This window comes from Mirounga leonina, unplaced genomic scaffold (genome assembly GCF_011800145.1).
Source record: "Mirounga leonina isolate KUSES-001 unplaced genomic scaffold, KU_Mleo_1.0 Mir_101664, whole genome shotgun sequence".
NCBI classification, from domain to species: domain Eukaryota; kingdom Metazoa; phylum Chordata; class Mammalia; order Carnivora; family Phocidae; genus Mirounga; species Mirounga leonina.
In genome coordinates this window covers 862260-876389 of record NW_023270175.1, presented here as the reverse complement: position 1 = coordinate 876389, position 14130 = coordinate 862260, and the positions used below count along the sequence as shown (strand labels likewise).

Sequence of the window (14130 nt, the reverse complement as noted above, 5' to 3'; positions counted from 1 at the left end):
CAAGCAGGGGGTAGTGGGAGAGGGAGAAGCAGGCTTCCCGCCGAGCAGGGAGCCCAATGTGGGACTCGATCCCAGGACCCTGGGATCATGACCTGAGCCGAAGGCAGACGCTCAACGACTGAGCTACCCAGGCACTCCCTGATCATTTTTTTAATCCAGTATTTTCCTCATATAGAAGTGAGCCTCAAAGAAAATCTCTATCACTTGTCCTTTATGTAGGACTGAGCATGTACCTGGGTTTCTATATGTCATCTTTAAATATTTAAAAGCAAATGAGGCATGCAAAAGCCCAGCTTACATTTGTTCCAACATTAGGTGCAGAACATTATTTTGAGTTCTCCTTTTAAGCATCCCCAGAAATGCACCTGATTACCAGGTTTTAAATACTGCCAACTCTTTTGTAATTATCTGCTTCTGTCTAGCATGGACTTTGTAAAGCCTAATTACAGATTTATATAAAATAGTTTGCATATGACTCACTGTTCTCAGAATTTAGAGGATATTAGCCATACACTATCAGAAATTCAGGCAGCATAGAAACACGTCGAAATTTGAACTAGCCTTCCAATATCTCTTGAATAAGGCAAAGAGACTCTTGAGTATGTAGAGTATAATAACTGAAATTTTAAAATCATCCCCTCAGACCTCATTTTAGCCATTATTTTAAACATTTTTCCAGATAAAATCTTTTACAATCAGCTAAACTGATGAAAGAACTTCACTTCCTTTCCCTGTCCACCCTCTGGTAACTGTCATCACGACAGAATTAGAGCCTTCTATATTTTTGAAGACGTGTAAAATGTTCAACTCTGTGAAAATGTATAGGCCAAATTGCTGGGAAAACATACCCCCCGAATATTTATTCTAGTTTATTGGACCTGTGACTATTTACATGGCCTCACGGGCTTTAATTTATAAGCATTTTGATGTAAGATAAAATTGTGTAATTTGTTTTATTGTGTTCTCCAAAAGACTATTAGCTCGATGGGGACAGAGACCTTTCTGTTTTGATCTTCATCATAGCTCCAGAGATGCTCATACTACCTGGTACATAACAGGCTCTCAATAAATATTTGTTGAATGAATTCAGTGAAATTGCCAGAATATAGCAGGGTAGAAAGTGAAGAAACTAAGCATCTTGGTAACTAGACCTTAAATAATAAAAAAGTTATTTAACCACACATGACTTTCTTGGTTTTACATCTCAGGAAATATACCAAAAAATGAATGTGAATAATTCAAGGCAAGTTAATTTCCATTAACATAAAAATGACTTACCTATAACAGTAGAGTAAAAACAGCATCTTTATATGTATGTGACTGTTCATCACTTCCACAATTATTTGAGTTCATCTTTAACAAATCCTAGTGTTAGTATTACTCTCCTTATAATTTTGTTTCCAAAGAAAGATTATACTGATTATATTGATCTATATGCTTTGTTAAATTACCTACCTTGGAACTCTTCAGTTGTTGGTGGTCCAATATTCCCAGGACCCATGGCTCCAAGAACAGATGAACAATTTGGCTGGGAGAGAAAAAGTCCAACATTCTGTAATTACTACTTGTGTAACTTACATGACCAGTAATACTTTAAATTTGATAAGCTTTCCATCTAAAATTTCATAGAGCTTCTCATTTAATTAATCATTGTCGTTATACAACAGAGAGACAGATGCCAAGTATTATTTAGAATGTGTTTTCCTTTTCCTTTCAAAAAGTATTCAGTTTAATAGACCCGAAGGCAGAACTGATTTTTGATCAGACTAAATCCCCAGTTCCAGCCCAGTGAATGTGTATCCCTGCGGATAGGGGAATGAACCGCGTTCATCTCTTTGAAGGTCAGAACCAAGTATTAGTATAAGAGCATCGACACTTTTGGGTTTTGGCAGCGTCTTGTCAGAGTTAGGTGAGGGATGGAAAAGGATGGGAAAGTTTTATAGAAACAAAAACAAACCACAAAATAGGGTCTCAAGTATTTAGATATCAAAGGACTCATTCGAAACTCCTGATAACCGATTTTACTTCTTTCCACTGGGGGCCTAAAACACCTTGTCACACGACCTCATGACACTGAACTTAATGGATTTAAACAGCAACCCTAAATTAATAGTGTCAAATATATGCTGAACCACTTCAGTCATCATGCAAGTTCATTTTGCCATCCTCTGTGCAAGCAAACACACCCCCAAAGGACTGCCCTTCTATTCAGTACAAGAACAATTTTCTTTTTTTCAACTGAGTATAATCATATTACACCATCAGAATAGTGGCAACCACCTCATTGGTCCCTCTCAGGGTCTTCTGATATCTCAAGAAAATCCCAATATTTTCCTAAATGTTCTTGCTGATGCCAGACTCTGAAGCTCCAACTTACTCCATTGCTGGCAGTCAAAACATTCTTCTCTCCTTGGATCCTGGCAAACTAGCACATCTAGCTCTCTTTTCTCAGGCCCCTGCCCAGATCTCCCAAGACTTCAGGCATGTACAAGAGTTACAATGTCCTATTTGGGCAAAAGGAATAGTGTCTGTCCTTGAAAGCCAGTGGAAAACCTCACCTGTGTCTTTATTATGCTAAACTATTCCAACAGCTATAAATCAGAAATTAATCTGTAACATCTCAACAGTTTCTAAGACAGTAACCATTCCTTCCCAAAAGGTGTTTCAAAAGTGCTATGTCTGCAGTTAAGGTGTTACAGACATTTTTATGTGAAAGTCCCAAGATGGTATTCTGTATGGTTTTTTTGTTTGTTTGTTTTAATCACTAAAGTCATATAAACTTGTAGTGCTTCTCTTAAGTTATTAATCACCAGAATACTAATAGTTAATCAGGGCAAAGCATATCTTGGAACATGAGGGCCTCTTGTTTTGTTGAGTGATTCCTTCCACGGAAAATTAAAATCCATAACTTGAACATTCCTGACAAAAATTGGTATGCTCTCTATGGACAGTGATGATTGGGTCAGCACATCACAACAGAAGGGGAGTCTCAGTTTATTAACTTAATGAAAATAAATGACTAAAAACAAAAATTTCAAGTGGAATGATGAACCAGGATAATAAAAATATTAAAAACCATCTTGCAAATGTTTTCCATGAGAATATCATTTCAGCCTTTACCATGGATCAAAATCCCATTATCTGAGAAATTTATCGTTGCAGTTCATCCCACCTTGCAATAGTAAGAGAATTAGAACAACTTGGTTACAATGTCTGTGGAGTGGTGAACCTTATTTCCCACAGGTCTTAAGATCCCCTTGTGAGTTTAAAAAAACACTCTCTTCCCAATCTCCCAGAGTCTTAGCAATTCATGGTGGGGATGGTGTAAATAAGCCAACGTGTATGCAGCAGTTCTAATGCTGTTTTCAGAGAGAATATTTTCAAAAACACATCACTCTTGTAATCATTCCACAGTTCCCAAGATTAATACATGTTAAAAAATGAAAAGCTGTTTCTCTCCTGGAAAATTTAAGAGTTCATTAGAAACATTAATTATTCTCCCACTGTTCTGATACTCAATTCTATATCCTCTAAAGATATCTGTACTGCAGTGTCTGAATGACCAATTACCTCAAAATTGCTTATAACCCAGATATACAGAATCATACATTATTACAGTAATTTTCCTCTATGAATTGTACAATTCGGTAAAATGATCCTTGTCTCTCTATTCTCATAATCACTTATCTTTCTCCTAGAATCACCTCTAGATGCAAATAAAGATCTCCATACGTAAACGTCAAAGAGAACAGGCTTTGTAACCAGGGTAAATCTTTTATCTCTGAATCTGTCCCAGTTACAAGGTTCACTTCCCTTTCTTCAAGATTGCTGTTTCTCAAATACGTAATATGCTTTTTGTATACGACATAACTTTACCCTTCCCAGGATGTATCCTTCTATTTCAGCTTAATGTAGCAAAAATGAACTTGCCTTCCCAACTTCATTGATACCTTGCTCCTAAATTTTTCTCCAGTGTCCTGTGTGCTGTATATATTCAATGCTATTATTAATGTCCTGATTTTTGTTTGGCCTCTACTAACTTTTCCCTGACTAACACTTCTTGGATCCTGGCTCCAAGCTGATTCAGTTTCCATCTAAAAATTTTATTTCCATTGCACGTCTGCCTTGATGCAGTGCCTTCTACCTAAACTCTTCCTGGAGGGTGGAAGTTCCATCCAGTGTTGATTTGAGCCACTGAATTTTGCTGCCTATTCAGATTACATTTGTTTTTCCACACAAGGGCAGAAAAGAATTTTGGGGGAGGAGCAAACTGATATGCATGCTCACTGGAGATGGTTTATTCATGGCAAATTCGTCATAATAACAACTTCACTAAGATAATGTGAAGCAAATTGACATATTCTGCTACTGTGTGAGATTTCTGGCCCAAATTTTGTTTGCCTTCATGTAGGCAGTCTGACAGCCGAGGTTTGCTGATACCTAAGGAGCAGGAGAATGGAGAGCAGGGGGTTACGTAGAAGTATTTTGATTATTCTGGGAATATCGGCAGTGACTGAGGCCAGTTCATGGAACTTTCCTACCCAAAATGAAGCCCATCTTGCTGCTGCAAGCCTCCCTGGGGTTACCTGCCCTGATCCCAAATGCTATCCGACAAATTAGATTCCACAGCTCTGTGTGAGCATGTACCCGGAAGTCAATTTTAGTAAGCTAAAGGTAGTTTGTCCCATTATCTGGCTCAAATTATTCTCTGTTCTGTTTTCATGTGTAGATAAATTTTAAACAATTAAGGGAACTGGTTGGTGGGGGCCTAATAAACACTGTCTAGTGGAAATTATTTGTTTTATAGAAATACTGTCTAGGCTTAAAAATCCAAGCTACCACTCTGCAATGGTTGTCAAGCATTCTTTGGCCATAAATATAAATGACAAACATTTTGAAATGTGGCTATTGCTACCATAGTTACAGAACTATTTTCCTATTCAGTGTTCAGGTAGTTTAGAAAAAATATAATTATGTTTGCCTGAAATGTACTAGAGGTTATACTCTCATGCATAATGAGTCCTCCAACCTCCTGTTGGATGACACAGCCCTGCTCCCACAGCAAGGTTGGAACGAGTTGTTCAAATAGAGTTTCACAACTTAGCGTGAATAGAACTAATTCATCTGTAAGTATACGACCACCTGTCCAGGCTCAAAATCATCCTCTTCTTCAGGATAAAGTAGCTTAGAGAGGGCTTGCAGAGTTGAAACCGAAGAAAGGGTTTCAATTTCCATATTTTCATATCCTAGATTTTCAGTTTCCATATTTTCAGTTTCTGCATTTTCAGATTCCATATTTTCAGAATCCATGTTCTGAGGAAGAAGATAATCAGAAAGAGATATTTTGGTTTTCTGTTTCATCGAAGACCGAAGATTAAATTTTTAATCAGCCCTTGATGATGCCTAGCATTATACTGCCATCTGAGAATTCTAGTGGGTTGGTTCATTGGCTTTAGCAAAAAGTTCACACAAAATAAATGAACTGTTTTTATGGTTATAATAGTGATACTATATATGTCTATAATGGAAATTTTAGGAAATAACACATTAAAAACATAAATAAGAAAAGATCACCACAACCTATAATCCTACCAACCTTCAGCCTTTAAAATAATCCTTACAGTCACATTTAGGGTAGGAATTCAGGGTCTTTAAAAATCTTGGAAGTGTCACAGACTTTAATGAATAACCTGCATAAAGCCTATTGTTAATGATTTTGGCATAAATATAAAAGGAATCTTTTCTACATCTCTGCTAATATTTTTTAAACATGATTTTATAAAATTAACTCACAGGAAACACTTCTTTAGTGCTGTTATTAAATGATCCACTACAATTTCTGCAATGTGCCTAGAACTGTAATACAAAGGGGTCCTCAAATGTGTGCTGGTACAAAATCACCTGTCAAAGTCAATCTGCATGCAGATGGTGTTTTACAAACCTTCTGTTTTATTATGTTTTACTATTATTTTGACTTTCTTTTTTAAATGGAAAACTGATCTTAATGCCTATTGGAGATGTCAAGGGTATGAAACAATGTGAAATTGCCTGGTATGTCTACCATAGAGGCAGTATATCATAGTGGTTTAGAGTAAGGTCTCTGGAGTCATGCTGCCTAGATATGTATCTATCATTTACTTCCCAGCTCTGTGACGTCAGGCACATCATTTAAACTCTATACACACTATCTACCTTACCTGTAAGATAGAAATAATAATAGTGCTACCTCATAGGTTTGTTACAAGGATTAAGTAGCTTCATTCACGTCAAAGAGCTTAGAACTGTGCCTTGCACATAGTAAGCACTCAACATATGTTAGCTATTATTATTGGTCCTTTAAAAATTTAATTTTTGCTGGGCATGAATATCACTTCTAATAATGATGTCAAATAAGTTAATGATAAAACTCATTACCCTGGAAACTCATTAAAATGGAAAAGGTGAAATAAGTGGTGATAAAACAATCTTCTCACACAGTATGGTCTGGTAGTCTGCTATGGAAATGAATAATTGACACGTATTAAATTAAACGAAGAGGCTCGTGTTTATATTTTGAAAGTTCTAGTTGATTATGTGTTCATTAAACATTTACTGAACATTAAAAGCAAAAGTTTATTGACATGTTTTCTACCTTTGACAACAAAAGAGGAAATGGATCCAGAACTGCTATTCATATATTTTCATCTGCTTGGCAGGGACATGGCAGCAATTTTGGGATATGAGCAGTGTTTCAGGGCAGAAAGATTGAATAATCATGGTTACAGGGAGGTCTGCTTAGGTGGAGCAGAACCCTGGTCCAAAGGTGGGGGTAGAGGAGGCAGGGTCTGACTCTTGAGGATTATTGGGGAGTTGGCAACTAGATGAAGGTTCAGAATAGGGCAGGGCTCAACATCACAGCTGGAAAAGAAAACTAGGTACCAAATCAAAGGCTTTCTCATGTTACTCTGGGCAGCTACATTATGAAATGAGGCTGTCGTTCAGTGGGTACAGTGGCTACTGGATTTAGGGAAAGCAGATTTATTCTAAATCCCTACCAGTTGGGAAGTAGCTCTGGCCTGGTTCTCACCTGGTGAGAAGCAGGGCAGTGTGGGCAGTGGGAAGCCATCCTTGTAAGCTGAGAGTCTCAAAAGCCAGAGCTGGCATAGTCAGCAGTTTATGAATACTGAATGAAGCATGATTAAATTCACACGAATATTGTACTGCAAAGTAGTCACCTTGGAAGGTTATATGCTGATGTAAATTACGCTATCAGTGTTCAAAATATTTTGGAATTGCCTTCATATGTATCACCAAGAAAACAGGTATCATTATGGTATCACTCAGTTTGATTATACAACAGATTTGTCTCCAAGTGATTTCTAGATGTATCTAGATAACACATCTACTTTCAAAAAATGAAGATTTGCTACTTTGAGGAGATTCAAAAGAATGTGCTACAGGCCTCAAGGCGATTCTAAAAGAGTATTTTCAAAGGTAATTTGAGCAATAGCAACAGCAAGTGGATAGACTCCCAAAGTGACTGCTTTAAAGGGGATGCCCATTCTTGGGATGTATGTTTGAGTATATAACAAAGCATTCACAATAATTTATAGTAACACTTTATATATCTGAAGCACATTAGGAATTAGACTTCTTAAATTCCAAATTAGGCCGGCATAAAATGGCATAGATTCGTATGTAGCTAAATGGGCATAGAGATGTCATAATGAAATTGGCACTTGAGCAAAAATAGTTTTTACCATATCAACTGTATTAATAACCTGCAAACACAAAATAAGAAATCAATAAATGCTTGTTGATATAATATTTTGAGAAATAAATGAATCACCAGTACTTTGCGAATAACTAATTAAATAGTTCAAAGGATCAAGAGAAAAACAGTTATGTGAATTTTTGGAAAAAAATATTCTAAATTTAATGGAAATGCAGATTCTACCATCCTTTTTAGAAGTCTAACAAGTTAAGAATAATTTATTAAGCTTTATTGAAAACATTTATTTGACAGAAACAGATCAATTGGACAAACTAAAGAAAGATGCCTTTTTACAAACTGTGCAGTGTTATTTATTTGTAGGGCTGTCTTTCACTTGTAAATTTGATATACATTAGGTTCGTCTTAAGCCTGGGAACCAAGGTCCTTTAAGATACCACCCCAACCTAATTTTCTGCAGCTTCCTATTTATTTTCCTACAAGCAATTTGTGTTCTGTTAAAAACTGAATTGCTTATTAAACATACCCTATGGGGTGTCTGGGTGGCTCAGTTGGTTAAGCATCCAGGGTCTTGATTTAGCCTCAGGTCATGAAGTCAGGGTTGTGGGACTGAGCCTCTGTCTGGGCTCCCAGCTCAGGGAGGAGTCTGCTTTGGAATTCTTTCTCCCTCTTCCTCTGCCCCTCCCCCCCCCCAATAAGTAAAATCTTAAAAAAAAACCCAACCCTATAATCTCCTGCCTTTGTACCTTAGAATGTTTTTTTTTTTTTGCCTATTCAGTGTAGTGTAGTGATTAAAAAAAAAAAAGAAGATTCTAGAGCGACACTGCCTGAATCTGGCATTACCACTTAAATAGGCCAAGAATAAATTGAAATTAAAGAAAATTTAAGTAGTAATTTCATTAAAAACAAAATATATTATTAAATCGATTTGAGATTTGGTTCTTAGAAAATAAATTTTCGGGGCGCCTGGGTGGCTCAGTTGGTTAAGCGACTGCCTTCGGCTCAGGTCATGATCCTGGAGTCCCGGGATCGAGTCCCGCATCGGGCTCCCTGCTCGGCGGGGAGTCTGCTTCTCCCTCTGACCCTCTCCCCTCTCATGTACTCTCTCTCTCTCATTCTCTCTCTTTCTCAAATAAATAAATAAAATCTTAAAAAAAAAAAGAAAATAAATTTTCTAAGCCCTTTGTTTTTATTTCTCTCATTCTCCTTTGCTAGGTGAATTCCAAAGGCAGCATTTTCTGGATAGAGCCTATGATTTGCCCACATCAACTTGAGTCCTTAGGGCCTTCATACATAAAGGTGTGATTGGGGGAATCTCTCTTGATACTAGTCACAAAGAGCTAAAGAGACAGACACTTCAGAAACAGCTCACTACGGAAACACAGAAACCAGTTAGGGACTAAGCAAGCTCAACCAGGATGGCTCCAGACCTAGGCACTGAAGCAGTATCAGTAACCAGAGATTAAGTCAGACTCTGGTTGTGAGGGCTGGGGTCGTGCCTTCTATTTCATTTGCCTCCATCCACAGTGTCAGTAGGGATAGCTCTTTGACTTGAATTAATTGGAGAAAAATCTAGGTGAAATTAGTGAAAATCCTGAATTACAAACTATTCAAAAGGAAATATTTTCTTAATTCAAGTATATGTAGTAAGTAAAACCAGGGTAATAAAGAATCACAACATATATCCTTTGGGAACTTGTTTAACAGGTAAACACATACCCCTATGTAAAGTACTGTTTACAGCTGAATGATTTCAAAGTATTCAAAATCCATTTACTCTGTTAAATAAAGTTGGCATTTCTTCTGCAACTTTATTTACATGATTCTTATTTAGCAATTCCTGTATTAAAATTCTTCTGAAAACACAAAAGTAAACATCATCTCTGCCCTATGTCTGAATTAAATTGCAGTATACTGGCTAATTTATTTTTTTACATTTTTGACAGCTATACGCATCAATGATTATTAAAAACAATTCATTTTTGACTTTGTCTTTATAATACCAAGAATGATTTCCTTTTTTAGGAATGTCATAAAATGTACCAAATCATAAGTAACTATGAGGACTTAACAGGGTTTTTCTTACAAATTTAAAATATATTTAATAGAATGTGATTTTTGGAAATACCTGGAATATTTCATAAATGACCTTCTTTTGATTTAATACTTCCTCTATTATTCTTTATTTTAGACAAACTTAATACACTTGGCAGTAATTTTTGTTTCTCTCTCTCGTTCTCATACTCCACCTCTATCTAAAAAGGAGCTGAGACAGCAAATTTTCCTTCAGTACTTTGAAATTTTCTCCCGAAGTCAACAGGCCTGTTTTGATTTCTTTGGGAAACAGTCTCTGTTCTGAATCCTTGTCACAACAGGAAGCTCTTAGAAGAAATGACCCCTAACTCTCTGGTCAAATTCTGTTCTCTCCCCATACGCAGATTTTATTTTTTGACCCCGTTTCTTACCTTTTGACAGGTACAGTCAGTCTCGCGACATATAATACTTACTCTCCGATCAACCGTCGGTGAGTAGCAGCCTCGGTAACGTAAGTACTAGTAGTCTTTGCACACGACGCTTTAGCCCACTCAAGTACAGTCCGACTGCGTCTCAGTCCTCAACGGATCTGACCAACGTCCGTTGGAACCCTCAGGTCACAGAGTTCACATTCTCTCACACAGGACATTGTCCACGTAGAAAGTGGCACCCGCCATTTTCTTTTTCAGTTTGAACAGCGTTATACCCCTTAAAAAATTATATCCCAACAAAGGCACTCTGGATAAATCATGCCTGTACATGTAAAACAGAAGGAACAGCGGGTGTTCCAATTGAAGCACCCAAATCTACCTATAAGGACACAGTTTTCACTTTCAAATTAGTGTTAAAACCATTAAGTGTGTGTGAGTTGACAAAGGCATTGGGAAGCCTTCATGGGTCCATTTTGGCCTTCAGACGGTCGAACAGCATCTATTCCCCTGTGTGGTAAAACTGTCCCATCTCTCACTCACATCCTGAATAGGCTGAGTTTTGTTAAAGCTGCCTCCTGCTTCTAGTGTCTAGGGCAGGGGAACTGAGGGACAAGGTCTGTACTATTTGCGACTTGTGGCTTTTTTGGGGTATCTTTCAGAGTCGTAAGTACTCTAGAGTTTTCCCTAGTTTTCCCGATAGCCAGGACATTTGAGGACCCTTTCTTTCCCCTTCCTAAGGTTCAGGTTTCCTCACCTGGGTCAGTTTTCGGGTCGCTGGCTGGGCTCCGAAAATAGACAGCTGAGAGCTCTGCGTCTCTCTGTTGCCTAGGTAACAATTTTGTTGCCCCCTCCACCCACCACCTCCGGGTTCCCGCTTGACTTTCCTGGCCAATCACAGAGGAGTTTCCTTTGAAACAGCACCGGAATCAACCAATCCGAGCGCGTGCCAGTCAGGGTCAATGGCCGCCCTCTCGAGTTAACTAGGTGGACCCCAGTTGAGCGTCTCTCCGTTAGCGTCACTCCAGCAGCAACCTGCCCGCGGTAGAGGCCGTTTTTTGTTTTTTTGTTTTTTGTTTTTTTCTGCTCATATTAGGCCCAGGCCCGCCTCGCCGGCCGCAAGACAGTCTCGGAGGTCCTATCCATTTACTTTGGGTCCCTGACGGCGAGCGGCGGCGGCAGACACCAAGGTAAGTTTGCGGGGTTTTCGTTTGTCCCAGTCCTCTGCAGGCTTGCTCATTACGCTTTTCCTGCACGTGAATTCCAAACCGGACAGCTGCTCCCGTGGATCCGGGACAGCCGGGGTGGAAGGATAGGCTTGGTGGCCCGGGGAATGAGGTTTTGCTGCAGCTCTGCACGCGCTCCCCACGCCCCCTCCCCTCCCCGCCCCGCGACAGCGACACGTGTTGTGGTTCCGTCCCGGCTCGGCGTCTGTGTGCGAGTGTGTGTATGTGTGTGTGTGTGTGTGTATGTATGTATATGTGTATATACCCGCGCACCCAGGTAAGGCGGTATCGCGCTTTTCCTCAGCCCAGCTTGTGTGTGTGGGGAGGGGGCGTGTAGGGTAGGTTAGGATCGCGCTTTTCCTTAGCTCAGCGTGTGTGTGTGTGTGTGTGTGTGTGTGTTGGGATCGTGCTGCTTTTCTCAGCTCAGCGTGTGTGTGTGTGTGTGTGTGTGTGTTGGGATCCTGCTGCTTTTCTCAGCTCAGCGTGTGTGTGTGTGTGCGCGCGCGAGGGGCGTGTTTGTGTGTAAGGTGGGATCGCGCTTCTTTTCCTCGGCTCAGCGTTTGTGTGTGTGTAGGGTTGGGATCTCACTTCTTTTCCTCTGCTGTGGGCAAGACTTCTGGGCCTGAACCCCTGGGGGGAGCATCCCTGCGGCCGCCAGAGCTACAGTCCCACTCCCAGTAACACAGAGGACCCAGTGCCCTGCTTTTCCCGCCTTGGAGTGGAGAAACGCAGACGCGCCGCCCGCTTGCCACTGCTTGGCAATCTGAGTGTCTTCACTTCACCTAGAGGTACAGTTCTGATACTGGTTTTCCGTGAATTCCGTGGTTTGGTTTTAAACAAAAGGGGAAAAAAGCGGGGGGGCTGGCTTTATAAGCATTTGGAGTTTTCGGAACTGATTAGTTGTGTTGGATAGTGGAGCCCCTAATTCATTATTTGAGTGTTGTAAGCAAAGAGAGATAGGATGGCTTTAATGGATGGTTACTTCTGGTTATCCAGGGGTTGGAATTCGATTAATGAGTTAACTAAATTGCTTTCCTTCTTTTGGCTATCGTGTTTTTCTAGCTTCCACTTTATCTGGTGAAGGCGACAGTGAAGCTTGAATCATTTGTCCATTCTACTTGTTATTACCACAGCAAACAAAAGAAATATTTAAGTTATTGGCTAAAAGTAAAGTTACTGGCTTTTTGGCCAAATTATGCCAAAAAACCCGTTATGGCTATAGATGATTAGAGTTTAAGTGTCTTAAATTTTGTTATTTCTCTAGAAATTTGTGGAACTTAAGTTCTATATGCTATGCTCTTTCTTGATTGCTTTTTTATTACTATTCTGCCTCATTGTGCATTATACTAAGTCATTAATGCCTAGCTAGTACTTTTCAGACCTTTTAGCTATGACCACAGTAAGAAAATAATTTTATGTTGTGGCCAAGTATATACATATACAATATATAATTGACAGCCATTTCACAAAAACAATACATAACTACATACAATTCACTCTGATAGTCTCCATTATATATATTTTTTTAATGTAGACTGCAAACCACTAATGAATTCTCATTGACAGTTTGAAAAACACTGGCCTTCCATCTTTGGTTTTCAAACTTGTATGTGTTTAGGAATCACATAGGATGTTTGTCACTTTGGGGGAGGAATAAAATTTTTCTCTGTCCCTCGAGATTCTTCTTGCTGGACTAAGACTTAAATTGACAGGAGGCGGATTAAGAGGAGAAAATCAAATTTAATTTTGTACATAAGGGGAATCTACAGACATGAAATTCCAGACAAGCAGAATGAGGTATTTAAGTCATCCTGAACTAAGGAGAAAAGGGGGTCTGGGATTTCAAAGGGAAGGAACACAACTCACAAGAAGATGAAAAAGAATAAATGTTTGGTAAACGAAAGTTTGCTGGGCCATTCAGAAACTGTAGGACATAGAGAGGACTTTAATCAAATAGGCTCTGCTAGGTTCTTTCTTGTCTACTATACCTAGTTCATATTATAATGTTATCTGTGGTGATAGCTCTCTTGCTGGAACAGGTCCTTTATCTAAAATCTTTTAGGCAGCTTTGGGGTGGGGGGCAGGGGGGTTCCAGTTTCTTCCTGAGTCTTTGGACTTTGTTTTCAGCTCAGCATAATCTTCATGCCAAAGTGGCTCATCTTGGGGCAGCCTGCCCTTGGCCCCTAAACTGCAAATACAGATTTCCCTGGCTCCAGGAACTGGTTCTGTGTGTCTATGGTTGGGAAGGTGGTTCATATAACATATTTGAAGTGCTTGGTAGAGTGCCAGATATACAAGTATTCAATAAATAATAATTTACTTCTTGGGAAACAAATGCTATTTATTTGGGGGGATATAATTGCCTCTTCAAGGTTTGGCCTGCCCCTAGCAAGGTGGAATCCGATACTAAGCACTATTTTCCCCAGGTTTTAGGAGGTAGGAAAGTAGGGGATGAGCCCTGGATCTGAGATGAATCTTGCAGTACTTGACTTCCATGGAGGATTTTGTAAATACAGAAACTTAGGGATAGAAGAACACAGACATTACAGCATTTCAGTGATTAGTCCAGGATCACATTGTCAGTAAATGGATCTCAGAGATAGAACTCACTTAATAAAGTCTAATATTCTTGATAGCAGGTCTGATCTAGAGGCAGAAGTTGAAATAGGAAGAGAGCTTCTCTTGACTTGCAGAGGCTATAGAATTTCTGGCTTTTGACTACTGACTTGGC

The 14130-nt window shown here is 39.2% G+C and overlaps 2 protein-coding genes across 2 annotated transcripts in view; one reads left to right on the top strand and one right to left on the bottom strand.

Annotated features, from left to right (window-relative positions):
- The window catches only part of DNAAF6 (dynein axonemal assembly factor 6), a 29719-nt gene extending 24424 nt beyond the window's left edge, over positions 1 to 5295 (bottom strand). The window contains exons 1-2 of the mRNA XM_035005946.1: positions 5143 to 5295; positions 1456 to 1528 (exon numbers count right to left, since the gene is read on the bottom strand). Coding sequence (XP_034861837.1) covers positions 1456 to 1528; positions 5143 to 5295 — 226 coding nt within the window. The remainder of the gene's footprint in view (positions 1 to 1455; positions 1529 to 5142) is intronic.
- A 3834-nt stretch (positions 5296 to 9129) lies between these two features.
- NUP62CL (nucleoporin 62 C-terminal like) overlaps positions 9130 to 14130 on the top strand; it is a 77721-nt gene continuing 72720 nt past the window's right edge. Inside the window, exons 1-2 of the mRNA XM_035005321.1 lie at positions 9130 to 9162; positions 11270 to 11363. Coding sequence (XP_034861212.1) covers positions 9130 to 9162; positions 11270 to 11363 — 127 coding nt within the window. The remainder of the gene's footprint in view (positions 9163 to 11269; positions 11364 to 14130) is intronic.